This window comes from Clarias gariepinus, chromosome 12 (assembly GCF_024256425.1).
Source record: "Clarias gariepinus isolate MV-2021 ecotype Netherlands chromosome 12, CGAR_prim_01v2, whole genome shotgun sequence".
Classification (NCBI taxonomy): Eukaryota; Metazoa; Chordata; class Actinopteri; order Siluriformes; family Clariidae; genus Clarias; species Clarias gariepinus.
Window position 1 is genome coordinate 9,070,493 of NC_071111.1, and position 14,813 is coordinate 9,085,305.

At 37.7% G+C, this 14,813-nt stretch overlaps 1 protein-coding gene across 2 annotated transcripts in view; it reads right to left on the reverse strand.

Annotated features, from left to right (window-relative positions):
- The window catches only part of scube1 (signal peptide, CUB domain, EGF-like 1), a 92,245-nt gene that overhangs the window by 75,171 nt on the left and 2,261 nt on the right, over positions 1-14,813 (reverse strand). For both annotated transcript variants that reach the window (XM_053508459.1, XM_053508458.1), the window contains exons 2-3: positions 14,653-14,775; positions 3,918-4,043 (exon numbers count right to left, since the gene is read on the reverse strand). In XM_053508459.1, the coding sequence (XP_053364434.1) occupies positions 3,918-4,043; positions 14,653-14,775 (249 nt within the window). The remainder of the gene's footprint in view (positions 1-3,917; positions 4,044-14,652; positions 14,776-14,813) is intronic.

The window sequence follows — 14,813 nt, forward strand, 5'->3', positions numbered from 1 at the left end:
GAGCCATGGAACAGAATGACCAGGGAAATTCAAAGGCAATGTGCCTCAGATCACAAAGTGCATCTTTACCTACAGCCCTTTTTGTGGATATGTACTGTTTACTTTACCTCAAGTTAGTATAAATAGTCAACTTCCTATAACTTTTAAAAGTAGACAAAAGTTTTGCACCTTCCACCGGCCAGCTGAGTATTTCTACCACTTAATATCGCCAGCAATCTAAAATGTAAAATCTTAAATGTTGTTACAAAAATGTCAGATTGCATCATTTTTTTTGATTGAATCATTTTAAAGAAAAAAGCGAAATACCTAAAAACTTAATCTTTTATTAATGTACTGTTGTGTAAAAGTTAGTACCCTCTCTTTTAATTCTATGCATTTTCATGTAAAAACATAACAAATACAAAAAAACATATATGAGACAAATACAACCTGAGACAAACAACAACATAGAATCTTGCTATTATTCATTTAACAAAAATGAAGCCAAAAAAAAAAACATGCGGGCAAGGATTTAAGAAGGTATGTTGTAGCCATGTGCTGCTAATCATCAGCCCTTAATGAATTGATCATCAGCCAATGTGCAGACCTCTATAAAAGCAGATGCTTTGGCAGTTTGCTGATTTGGAGCATTCAGGTGTGTGATAACACAATAGCAAGATGGAAAGACAAAACGAAACAATAATCTTACTACAGTAATTGTCGCTGCACATTAATCTGGAAAGGGTTGTAAAACCATTTCCAAACAATTTGCAGTTCAATGTTCTACAGTGAGAAAGATTATTCACAAGTGGAAAGCATTCAAGACATTTTTCAAAGGGTAGATGTCCCAGAATATTTACCCTATTGTCAGAAGGTACAAGGTTTAGAGAAATAAAATATGTTATTTGTTAGTCCATGACAGCACAATCAACAGAAGATGCCTAAACAAGTACATTTTGCTTGGAAGGCTTGCCAGGAGAAAGCCTCTTCTGTCTAAAAAGAACATGGAAGCATGACTAATGTTCACAAAACGGCATCTGAACAAACCCTCTGGAACTTTGGTCCAGATGAGACCAAAGTTGAATTGTTTGGCCTAAATGCCCAGCTCCTCGTTTGGTGGAAAACAAACACAGCATTTCAGCAGATAAATTATAGCGGATACATCTCATACTGTCAAGCACAGAGGTGATGGGGTGATGATTTGGGCTTGTTTTATAGCCATAGGCTACAGTCATTATGTGAAACACACCATTGTATCTATACCACAATTGCTACAGGTTTTTTGAATGGCCTAGTCAAAGTCCAGACCTCAACCAAATTGAAATGCTGTGGTGGGAACTTAAGAGATCTGTGCATAAGTGAATGGCCAAAAACCTCATCAAACAGACACAATGTTGTAAAGAAGAATGGACCAAAATTCTTTTAACGGTGTAAATGACTTATAAAGTCATAAAGGAAACAGTTACTTTAAGTTATTGCTGCTTGATGAGGTGGATCTACAAGCTATAATATCATTTGAATTTGTTAAATAAATGGGGACACAGTGAAAAAAAGAAATGTTGTTTGTCTGAGGTTGTATTTGGATAATAATAAGTCCTGCTATGATCAGAATTAAAAGAGGGAGCACTAACTTTTACACATGCCTGTATACATTCAAGTCCTGCCCATTACTACTACTACTACATTACTCTGCTTCAGGTTACTATTTGCATCAATATACAGTATGCCATGCTTGCACAACTATCTGAAATTGCTGGTTTGTATAAGAGTGACTACAGAAAAAAGAAAATCCAGGACAAAGATAAAAAGAAAGTGAGAGAGACATACAGGCAAAAAGGAGAAAGTAGGGATGTAGAACAAGCAGAGCTCTCTCTCTCTCTTTAGTGTCGTCCCTCCAAGGTCTTGTCTTGCTTCCCAGCGCCACCATTTAGTCTTCTATTTGCATCACTCCACAATAAAGATGTCAAATAGAGAACAAGCCTGTTGCTTCTGGGGAAACAGCCTGGAGTTGTTCCAGAGAGACAGACAGCCAAAATAACCAAGTACTTATTGAGTGAGAGAGAGCGAGAAAAGAGATATAAGGGAAAGAGTGTAGAAATAAGATGTCAGGAGGATGAACATGGGATGGAAACACTATTAAGGGTACAGAGAGAGACCGAGAGAGAAACAATGGATAATAAAAGCATGAGATAAGTAATGATAGAGTATCTTTACACTTAAATAGATAAGTATAAAGATCAGAGACGTTGGTTATTGAAAAGACTGAGAAACATAGAAAGAAGATACAGACTCTATATGTTGCAATGACATGAAAACAGAAGGTAAAAAATGCGTCAGAAAGAAAAAGGTTGACAAAAAGAAAGAGATTTAAAGACAGAGACATAGCACAGACATGAGACATAAGGTAGCTGGACCAGAGATGTGATAAAGGGCCATGATGTGCTGTGCTGCTCAGATATTTATCATCATTAGTGATTGCTAATATAAAACAATGAGGTCAGCATCCTGAAACCCAATCACGCTGCCAGCTCTTCTATTTTAGTTGGATTCATCAAGAAGTGAGGAAGGGAGGAGAGACAAATGCACACATGCGTCCAAAGCCTGTCCCTCTTGGCCAAGCTACTCGTGCTGTCCTCCAATTCCTCATGCTCTCCATCAGTCTCTTGGTAACTTACCGTACAACATGCACACAATGATGTTTGAAAGACATTTTTAAAAAGGATGCGGTTCACAGTCCAGATTAAAGGTAATTTTGATGATCATATACAAAATCTCAAACTTAAACAAAAATGATTTCGGGGTGAAATCAATTCAAAAGCTTAGATCAAAACTAACCAAATACGATGCTGCAGAGGAAGACCTCTTGTCTTAAAGCCTATCAATCTGCTTTGGCTTGTAGGACGTATTAAAATCCGCAGCATGAAAAACCCCCAAACACATTTTACTTTTCAACAGATTCCTGAATCCCCACAGCAAACCCCCTAAAAACATTAAACTAGTCCTGCCTGTCAGAGTCATGGAATTTCACATTCAAACCATTTAAATAAATATTCGATGCTGAGTTATTAATTTTCTCTAACTTTTCCCTTCACAAGTCCATTTTTAACCACTAACATAAACATCCCCTGTGCCAGTTGGATTCTGGGAAATCGATGCGATTGCACCACTGGTGACACTTGAGGTGACATTTTAAAGAGAAGAAAACAACCAAAAGGTTTTTTGTTTTTTTTTCTTTGCCAGCCGACTCCTGTCAGCGGGAGTGGAATGAGGGAGCCTGGCTACATGAGGCTGCACTTCCCAAAGCGCACAGAGGCGTGTTTGTTTACGCTTACGGAGGGGTCTTTGGAGAGGTCACTTGGCAAAGACAAGAGCAGAGAAAAACTCTTCAAGAGAAAGTGAACAAGAGACAGGCTAGTTATGTGTATGCGAAAGGCAAAGTTTTCTAGCATATGGATGCAAGCTGAAATCATATAGGCCTGTATATAGACTATGACATAATCAAGGGGAAATTCTCAATGTAAGAGTAAAAATGATAGGATTAAAATACAGCTGATTTGAAGTTTATTGCTTCATGACAGTTCAAGGGGAAAAAAACTTGCATTTGCACTTTTGGCTGCCTATAGCATCCCTTGATCATAATGTGACTTTATGCTTTATATATTTTACATATTACGTATTTATACAGTATATACCATTATGTTAGCACTGTCGCCTTGCACCTCAAGGGTCCAGGTTCGATTCCCGTCTCTGTGTGCATAAAGTTTGCATGTTCTCCCTGTGCTTGAACACAATTATAAAAACAATGATGTATGAAATCTACTTTGTGCATGTGATGTCATGTTATGTTTTGGTTTGCAGAAATATTGTGCCACAGACAAAAGAATTTTTGTAACGTATGATGTTTGGAGGCTGCCACTGGGTAAGTTGCATTTTCTTACCTAGACAGTTATGCCCATCATCCGCCAGCATGAAGCCATCATAGCATGTGCATCTGTAGTTACCAGGGATGTTGATGCAGTCATGCACACAGCCACCAGTGTATTCATTATCACACTCATCCATATCTAAAGGGCAATACACAAGGGCAAAAAAAAGAAACATATTAGTGTTACATACTTTAATTAATTGATATTACACACATAACATTTAAATTTTCCGTATTCATTATGCACACAAACCCAGAGCACACTTGTGTACATTGAGGCTGTTTATTTCGTTTACTCATCAAAGAGTGCTAGTTTACAACTTTGGAAGCAAAAAGTGCCGTCAAAGTACACAAACTTGTCAGCCTCAGAGCCAGCTCATTCCTAAAAAATCCATAAACATGTTGTTTTGTCGCTTGCTGTTTTCATTTTGTGTTTAGATGGAAGCTGTAGAGCAAATCACAAATGCACAAAACAAAAAAGGAGGATGCAAATGAGAGGAAGGAGTAGGATGCGTAAATGTGGAAAGGGTGAACCTATCCAGATGTGTGTATTGCTGTGTGGAGTATGAGGGGTAGGCGTCAGGAGAGGAGGAGGTCATTAACAGAGTGGACTTCCTGCCCATGAGCTGTTGTTGACATCGACCAGCAGCAAGCAGACATCTCCAGGCTTCCCCTTCTTTTTTTTTTTACACTCAGACAAATAAGTCCTATTCATGCATTAAAATTGGAGCATCCCCAGATTAATTTGCCGGAGGTTACGATGCGTTAATACTGTCCGCTTTAATAAGAACACATGTACACCTGCATATTCATGGTGGCAGCAGTGCAATGCCTAGAATCATGCAGATATAGTTGAAGAGTTTTAGTTGATCGTGGCATTGGTTGTTGGTGCCATAAGCATGGTTCTAATACTGTACTTCATAAATTACTGAACTTTATGAATTTTTACACAAAAACACACCAGTCTTAACACTAGTCCAGTGAGCAACAATTCTGTGGGCTGAAATGATTTGATGAGAATTAAGAAAAAAATTATCAGACTGGTTCAAGATGACAGAAATGCTACAGTAATACAATTTACAAGTGTGAGTAGAGAACAATATGCAAAGGTTTCAACTGTTGACATTTTTAGGAAATAAAACACTTGGAGGCATGCTGTTATGGAAAAAATTAAAATTTTAAATATATATTTTTTTAAAAACCTGAAATTGATAAATATCCTATAAAACACATTATAAAGTGTTTTATTCATCTTATATCACAGCAGTCTTCCAAAGCAGCATACACTAACTGGCCCTGAAAAAAGTAAAAATGAAGCAACCCCAGATTATAACACTGCCTCCAGAGGCTTGTACAGTGGCCACTATGCATAATGGGTGCTCAATCTGGACTCGTCAGACTACATGACCTTTTCCATTGCTCCAAAGTGCAGCCTTTGTGCTCCCTAGCAGACTGAAGCCTTTTTCCCCCACTTAGTCTCCCTAACTAGTGGTTTTCTGATGAAGCCTGATTAAAAATCAGCAGGTTTCTGACACATTAATAATGTGAACTTTATTCCTCTTCCTAAATGCTCTCAGGTTTGATTCGATTTGACTGGACATGCTGTTTTCTTAGAAAAGGGAGCCCCTAGCGCCCTCGTCTACACATTTCTCTCAGGCCATCGCCTTGTCATATCCGAACTTCACACCTTCCTTCCATCCCCTCTGTCTCTCCACGTCAGAACATCAAGGCTCGATGTGAGGAGCCTCATAAGATTTTTCTCGGCCACTGTCCTGGCCCCATCCACATAGGCCCAGCCTCAGCATGTAGTGGTTCTGTGAAGATAATTCTCTCGTCTATGTCAAAATGCAGTTCTGCTCCATGGCAAAATTCAAGAGGGGGGTGTGATGTGTCTGGCTTTCTACCACCGTGCTGTGTGAACGTCTGGATAATGTGTGTGAGATAAGTATGTGAGTGGGTATGAGTGTGTGAGTGAATGCATACAGGTAGGATTACTGTGGCATGGTTATGTGTGTGTGTGTGTGTGTGTGTGTGTGTGTGTGTGTGTGTGTGTGTGCATGTGTGTGCATGTGTGTGCATGTGTGTGTGTGTGTGTACTATATAAAGCAGCAGAGACAGTCTGACCTGCTCTGAAAAGGGGAGGATTTTGGAAAGAAGGATACTCACACCCAGTCAGCCACTCAAAGCAGCAGTAGCTCTGTGACGAACACACAGACACCAGGCAGACAATGGCCTACTAATAATCCCACACCCCTCTTTTTCTCTATATGTCTATCCTTCATTCCTCCTCCTTCACTTTCATACAGATAAACATCCTTCAGCATCGACTAGGACATTTACTAATCATACAGACAGAAATTGTCCTTTTTTACTCTTACATTAATAGTTCAATTATTCTCATTTCAGCAATTAGGGTTAGAGTTACATAAGGATGGTAAAACCAAGTGTAAACAGAGCTTAGACACACACACCACATACACAGCACACACACACAAAATATTTCATCTTTTGCACCTCTACTATACTCTAACAGAGCTTTATACATTTTATATAATATAAACACTTTTGTACATATAGGGACTTTCCTGAAAATAAAGTATATCACATTCGGAAAAAAAAATTCTAGTGGCTCAGGGTTTAAGGCATGGGACTACTGATTGGAAGGTCCCAGGTTCGAAAACCCCATCTCCACCAAGTTACACGTCTGTTAGGGTCTTGTGCAGATCCCTTAACCCATAACTGCTCAGATGCACTGTATAATGAGAGAAAATGTAAGTCACTCTGGAGTGCAGTGGTGGGTCACTGTGTTGAAGGTCGGTGGTTCATCCCAGCTGTTGGGCCTTTAAGCAAGGCACTTAGCCCTATCCACTCCAGGGGCGCCGTAAAATAACTGACCCTGTACTCTTACCCTTGCATACTAACAAAGCTGGGATATGCAAAGGAAAAATGATTTTACTGTGCAGTAATGTATGGATGACTAATAAATGCTGAACTTAACTTAAAGAATGAGGGTGTCTGCTTGTACATTTATAACAAATTAAATTAATGAGGCTTGTGTCAACATGAATAAAGCATGATATTGACTATGCAAGGTCAAACCATTAAGAAAGGTTCACCACTATGTTTATAAACTGGTTTCCTACATGAATCTTTGTGGGAAAATAAGGCAACATTGTAAAGTTATATACACACATGTTTTGTTTATGCAAAAACACCAAACTTTTTATCCAGGGTGACATTTAAATCAATGAGCTGTTCAAGAGGGTGACTTGATGTACCATGGGTATGTTAAACACAGCAGTAATATTTAAAAACATAAACTAACCAAAACCAACAGTAAAAAAAAAAAAATTACAGTATACTGTTAAAAATGTAAAACACCAAACTTTTAACTATCAAACTGAAGCCATTATTAGATTTCAAGATTCCATAGTACATACCATTACTCTAACTTAAATGATAACTTCTAACCAGTGATCTCAAATTAAACGGTGTTACCAATGAACTGAAAGGAAATATAAAATAAGGAGAGATTCAAATATAGGTCGTGCTAAGAAAAAAGAAAGAAAAAGTCATGTTTATACGTGGTGAAAATTAACACAATTAAATTAAATTTAAACATTCATCAATGATGAAAAGCAAGAAATCATCCTCACCTGATTGACACTAGAGCAAAAACATTCTAAGACTTTTTCTATATGTGAAGCTGCAACAGGTTGAGATCTCTCTGTGCCTGAGAGACCTGAGTCATGGCCATGCATTAATCAATACACAAAATCAATAACACAGCACAATCTTTTTAACACGGTCTCCAAGGCAACACCGTATTCATCCCAGCTGCACCATTTTAGTTAATGTGGCAATTTCAGTCCTAACAAATCAATTGTTTTTCAGTGCAGTTTGCTGGAGTAAATATTGTTTATTCTAATTTATACACACTGCTGGAGTCTGACATGCAGTATTCCAGCAAGCTGCATGGTGTAGTGCTAGTTTTTGTTCTAACAGTCCTACATTAAGCCCAGCCTTAGTCAACAGCACACAGACACACTACACATTTAGATATATGCCCATTATATTCCTGGCACAGCTGTTCCCGAACCATCTCCTCCCGTACAGATTTGCATCTTTTAATGCTTTAACTCATTATTTAACCCCCGTCACAACATGTGATCACAAAACACATTCAATGTGCAAATTACGAGACAGCCCACTAATTAGTTGTACTAATAGGAGTTTCACACATAGGGTGGTAAAATAGATTCTTCGTCAGCAAAATGTATTGTTTTGTGTACCTACAAGAAAATACAAAGTAAAGAAAATGTGATTTTATCATTTGTTATCTTTATCTCATCTTCTTGTTACATCTATATACAGGCTATTTTTTTCCTGCAAAAAAACAATAAAATTTTTTAAATTCCACTTATCTCAATAAATTCATAAGGTATGCCACACATTTAAAAAAAACATAAATGAGATTCTGATGTACAAAAATGCCTTTTAAAGTTTAATGTTTCTAATATGAAACATTAATTAAATTTACTTTATTTAATTTTATTCAGCTGCTAGGAAAATACTGTGTCAGTGTCAGGCCTGTGCACATCAATCTGATGGATAGCTTCAAAGGCAGCCAAAAAATATTTATACGGTGGATGGACCTGATAAAATGCCCCTGTCTATAAATGTTAAGTATTAAACAAAACAGGGCATGATATTGTATGAAAAGAAAAATCTATGTGTGATGAATGGGTTTATAGAATTACTATACTTTTTTATAGAATTACTATACTATTTTAAAATAGACTTTTTTTCCAATAGCACCACAAAAAAGTGTTTTATTCCATTTTTTTTACTACACCAGTTTGCCAACATGAGACGTTTTTTATTTATTGAAGAATGACATCATGCCTTTGTCTTTATAGGTATATTTAATTTTGTGGAATGTTAGCTAGGTCCACTTACATTACAAGTGGAATAACTTCTAATGTTGTAACTGCTATAAACAACTTCTATAAACAGTTCCCTGACCAACGTTTACTTTTTTCTCACCGCAAAAAAACAACATACAAAAAACACACAAAAAAGCCTGAGAAGCTGCAAAGAAACAGCGCCAAGTCCTCTAGTCCCAAGACCTTTCCCAAAAAACTCTCTTTACAGAAAACCTTTTTTTCCACCTTTTTTTTAAATAACACCACTACGGTAGATTATGTGGAGCATTTGTCATACAAGTTCGTATGAAACTGCTGTTGCAATTCTAGGATCAGACCTTTAAAGGGGTTTTGCCCCTAATAAGATTGTAACATATATAGAGTCTTGCAATTAATATATTGGTATTTTTTTAAGAAATGTGTTGTGTATAATAATAATAATAATAATAATAATAATAATGGTTCAGGATGATCAGTCACAGATTTCAATATTATACACCAATTCCAGTGCTGAGACTTGGTAAATCCATGCAACTTGATCTCAAACTGATTTGCTAATGTGCACATAACTTTGTCTGTATTACTTTAATTAACAGATTTAATTTTTAATTGTAAATACAACTGTAATTAACAATTTATTCAGCTAATGTCTGATGACCATTTTAGACTTGCTAATAAATATGTTGCATCTTTATATACAACTTTTCAATAAAGTGGCAAGAAACAAAGCAACAAATCTGAGAAAACTGACTTCATTAACAGGCTATGCAAGTTACTTGTTGGTAGGAATCTAGGCACTAGTGTTAAACTTAAGGTTAAAGTACACTGTGAAAGCAGATTAACATTAAATGAGTACCGATCTTCAGCAAACTACACCTACATCAGCTGCTACTTGCTCATGTTTTAATTTACTTTGCTTTTAATCCATATGTAACAAAGTTGAATGCTTATGCAATTTCTGTCTCACCTACATCAGCACCACTCTCTCGATGGCTCCAACATAAACCATTCAATAACCACTTCTTCTTGTGCGGACCAATGTTGTGTAAACTATGCCGCAACCTACTTCATCCGTAGATAACATCACACCATCAAGAATACCGAATTAAGTGCTTAAGCACCCATATAAAGCGTCTTAAATTGCCTATGATTATATCTCTGGGATTTGTGCGTGTTCTATATATGCATATACAGTAAATATACAGTATTATAATATATATTTATGCAAGCAGTCACCAATAAATTCTTATTTTTTATGTTAACTGTAACACACTTGCCTGCTTTGCATGCTACTGAACTATGTAGAATGCTCTATTATGAAATATCATACTTTACTCTGTCTCAGAAATGATTTGTCAATAGCGCAACACAAAATACATAATGCAGGCTCAGATAAAGGAGCATGACATTTGGATCATCTCAGCCCTCCAATTAACTAGTGACAAGAGCATGAAAAGTTCACATTCTTCCAATGCATGAGGAAAAATCAGCAATGGAATGTAGTTCAAAACAATAATTACAATACAAATGGAGAGGAAAGGCTTCTTGTTCACCAATCAATTAACTGTATTATGTATATTTTGTGATTGATTTAATTTATGACAGTTTTATTCCCCCATTGTTAACCTAATAAATCTCAGTGACTTTGGTAATACTATGCCGAGGGACATTTGAGTCAAACTGGGAATTTGTAATGAAATTTATTGGGAATAGAAGCATAAAACAAGGCCAGGGTTTTCTTGATCGCATTGTCCCATGTGACGAAACATCGGCTGCATCTTTTCACTTTTGAATCAAAGCATGCATCAAAATTGTGCAAGCCAACAGACTTCCTAAAATATTAATATTAATATATACCCATCTGCGGGTAAAGTTATGGCCAGTATTTAGGATACAAACATGGCATAATTCATGTGGATTTTCTACTTCATGAACAGTGACTACTGGGTCACTATTGTCAGGTTCTACAAGATGTGCATAACACTCTCAAAAAAGAAAATGGCCTGATTTAATAACCAAAGACATCATTTTTGCAGTAAAAACAGATAAAACATCCATACCACAACCTATGAGCCTGCTTTTGATAAATAACTTAAAACCTTTACAGCACTCCCAGCCCACGTTTAATTATTGAAATACACAGTGCATTTAAAAAAAATATATACTATTGTGAAAATTTTGGGGGTGGAAATTTATAAAGTGAAACTTTCATATATTCTAGATTCCTTACATGTCAAGTAAAATATAATAAAAAAAAATTAAATATTAGAATATTTTATTTTGAGATTGAGTAAATTACTATTTATACAGTATAAATACAATGTATCCCCTGGGTTAGTTCCGTATACATTACCAAAATCATGGAAAGACTGCTGACTTAACAGTTGTCCACAAGATAAATATCGAAACCCTCCAAAAGAGGATAAGCCACAGAGGATCACTGCTGAAAGGCCTGGCTGTTTGCAGAGTGCTGTATCAAAAAATATTAACGAAAAGCTGACTTAAAGCAGAAGGTGTAGTAGGAAAAGATGCACAAGCAACAGAGATGACAGCAGCCTTACTGTATGAAGAGTGTCAAGAAAAACCTATTCAGGAAGGAATGAGGCTGGAGTCAGTGCAACAAGAGCTAACACCTTGGTGAGTTTAGGATCTGGGCTACAACTGTTGCATTCCTATTATAAACCACTTCTGAACCAGAGACAATGTCAGAGGTGTCTTACCTAAGCTAAGGAGAAAAAGACCTGGTCTGTTGCTCAGTGGTCCAAACACCTCTTTTCAGATGAAAGTAAATTTCCTTACATGTCATCTGCTCGTGTTGGTCCACTGTGTTTTATCAAGTCCAAAGTCAATAAAGCCATCTACCAGGAGATTTTAAAACACTTCACTTCAGTCTGCTGACAAACTTTATGGGGGCCAGCCAACTGACCAAACCCAAACCCCATAGAAAATATTGTTAAGGTATTGTTAAGGGGAAGATAAAAAATACTCGACCCAACAATACAGACTAGCTGACGGCCATCAAAAAGTAATATAGTCTTCAATAACACCTCAGCAGTGCCACAGGCTGACTGCCTTCATGCCAGGCCACACTAATTTGTGCTAAAGGAGCCCCAACCAAGTATTGAATGCATAAATTAACATATTTTTTCCACCATATTTCACCAACTCACTCATCATCTATATCACTTTATCCTGTGTACAGGGTCGCAGGGGGCCTGGAGCCTATCCCAGGAGACTTGGGGCAGGAAGCAGGGTATCGTGGATAAACACACTCACAAACTCATGCTTTCACTACAGGCAATTTGAAAATGCCAGTTAGCCTAATCTGGATGTCTTTGGACTGTAACCCACCAACACAAGAAAAACATGCAAACTCCAAGCACACAGACCCGAGGTGGGAATCGAACCTGCAACCTGAAGGTGCAAGTCATTCATTACAGTAAATGAAGTAGATTTTTATTCACATTTACTTAACTCTGGGATCTGAACACAATGACCCCAGGAAATATTTGGAATTCATGTTCAACAGGCAGTTGCACCACCAGACTTCATGGTATCAATAAAAGTTCAATTATATTGGAATATTGCATGACAAGGTTACATTGAAAGTTGACTATTTCTAATTTTCTAGTAAGTCTAATTGATTATATAATATGTATGGTAAAATATCTTTATATATTAGACATATTCTAAAAAAAAAAAAACTGTTATTTATTTAAGAGCATTCAAAATGCTGACATTATAGATGGTTAAATGCATTTTTGTTTTAAAGTATTTCAGTGGCTAAACAAATAACCCTTGTCAGTTAATTATTATAGATGGTTTAATGCATTTTTGTTTTAAAGTATTTCAGTGGCTAAATAGTGGAATCACCCTTGTAACAGGGCTAATCTAGTGTACAGGCTCATTGTCTAAAGTTGGCTCCGAAATGAGCCATAAACTGTCTGTGAGTTGTCTCTGTTTGCTTTCCAAAATACAATGCCCAGCTCTGGATCCACATCGGAAGTCTGTGCAGTATCACAGAGTCCCGGAGACACCACATGCTCGACCACAAAAGCCAAAGCATGCCATGACTTCCTACCGCTAATCAACACCAAGGCGTCTCAGAGCTCTTTACATTTAGAGCCAAGGACGTTACTATGTAAGCAGGCAATGTGACGCAATGTGTGCATTCTGTAGTTTTCTTGACTTCCGAGCCAAACATGAAGGGCTTTAATTAGAGATCATGCTTTAGATCTCCTGCCCACTACACACCAGCCCATGAGAAAGAAAGAAAGAAAGAAAGAAAGAAAGAAAAAGGATAGCAGGACAAACAGAAGAACAGAAATACTGACCTACACATAGGTCACAGAGATCTGCGCTCATACTGAAGCGAAACTATCCATCCTCCCACTTCTGTGGCACGCAGACTGTGGTTTCAAGGTGGGAGGAACTGGCTCCGGAAAGCTCAAGAACATTTTGTCTGTTTCCTTACAGGAAATAAGGAAATAAAAGATGGGTTGTTCTACCCTCAGACATCAGCATCGGGAATCCTGTCCAGAGCGCTGCCTGATTCGATTCCATTTTAAATCCTCCTAATTCATTAATGGAGCTGAAAATGGGTTTCAGGTTCCATAATAGATAAAAATTACATTTGTTCACTTCCTGAAACATTAGCTCCAAACATCTGGGTAAGGAAGAGGAATGAAATAAAGAATAACCCAGAATGCACAGATGTAGAATACTTATTAAGAGGATTTTAACTACCCAAGTATTGCTCCCTCTTTATTTGTCACTCTGAACATATTTTTTCATATGCAAAATAGGTGGGTGTATATGAAGCCAGGTGAATACTTAACCAACTAAAGAAATATGTTATTGGCCAGTCGTTAAATCATGGGGCAAGCTAGAGTTTGTTTTTTGGAAGAAGAAAACGAGTACTAAGAATAAGATGAAGAAGAAGGCGAAGAAGACCTCATTTGTCCCCAATTATATATATTACAAAATGGTGACATTTTAAAGGCCCGGGTTCGATTCCCAGCCAGTGCATAAACCCCAGCCACTGGATGCAGTGCCAGTCCCAAGCCCGGATAAAATGGGAGGGTTGCGTCAGGAAGGGCATCCGGCGTAAAACCTGTGCCAAGTTGTAGTGCGGATTGGGTATTCCGCTGAGGGGACCCCTTGCCGGGAGCAGCCGAAAGACCACCAACAACAACAGAATGGTGACATTTTCTTGTTGCCTATCATACAGAAGCTTGTTAGGAAGCTGCCGTCAAAATGCCAGGTTGGCAAAGGCACAGCACCCCTGGAGAAGATTGGTTTAGGGGCCTTGCACAAGGGCCCCTAGGCTGGGATCTTAGGGCCCAGGGCATTAAAAATTTAGCTACCAGTGCTATCAGTTGTATCAGTTGTAGAGCTGTAATTTTCTCATACTGTTGTTATAGATAAAGTTGCACATTGCATACATAAATGGCCACAAGTCAGCAAATGTGTTTTTCTCATGTTTCTTTGTGGATAGATGAGAAAATTTGCGACAATGCAATGTACAAATGTGACTCACACACACAAAAATGTACAGTATGTGTGTGTGACTGTATGTGTGTGTGCTGTGCTCCTGTGCTCTCAGGCAGAAAAGAAGCTGGAGGTGTGAATACTGGGCCTGCACCTCACACCCTCCACATCCCACTTCCTTCACACTAATTAAGACCCACAGCAGGAGAAAGCTGGGAAACAGCTGTATAACACACACCAAATACAGTACAAAAGCAAAATAAAGTACCGGGAATTATAACCATGTACATTTATGGACAGGGTTGCATTTACCTGTAAAGAATGGAAACTCACCTTCACAGTTCTTGCCGTTTCCCTTGAAACCAGCCTTACAAATGCACTTGTAGGACTGTGGGGTGTTTTGGCACAGAGCATCAATGTGGCAGTCATCTGTACCCATTGAACACTCATCTATGTCTGAGAAAGAGAAAGTATATGTTACTCACTGTTAATGC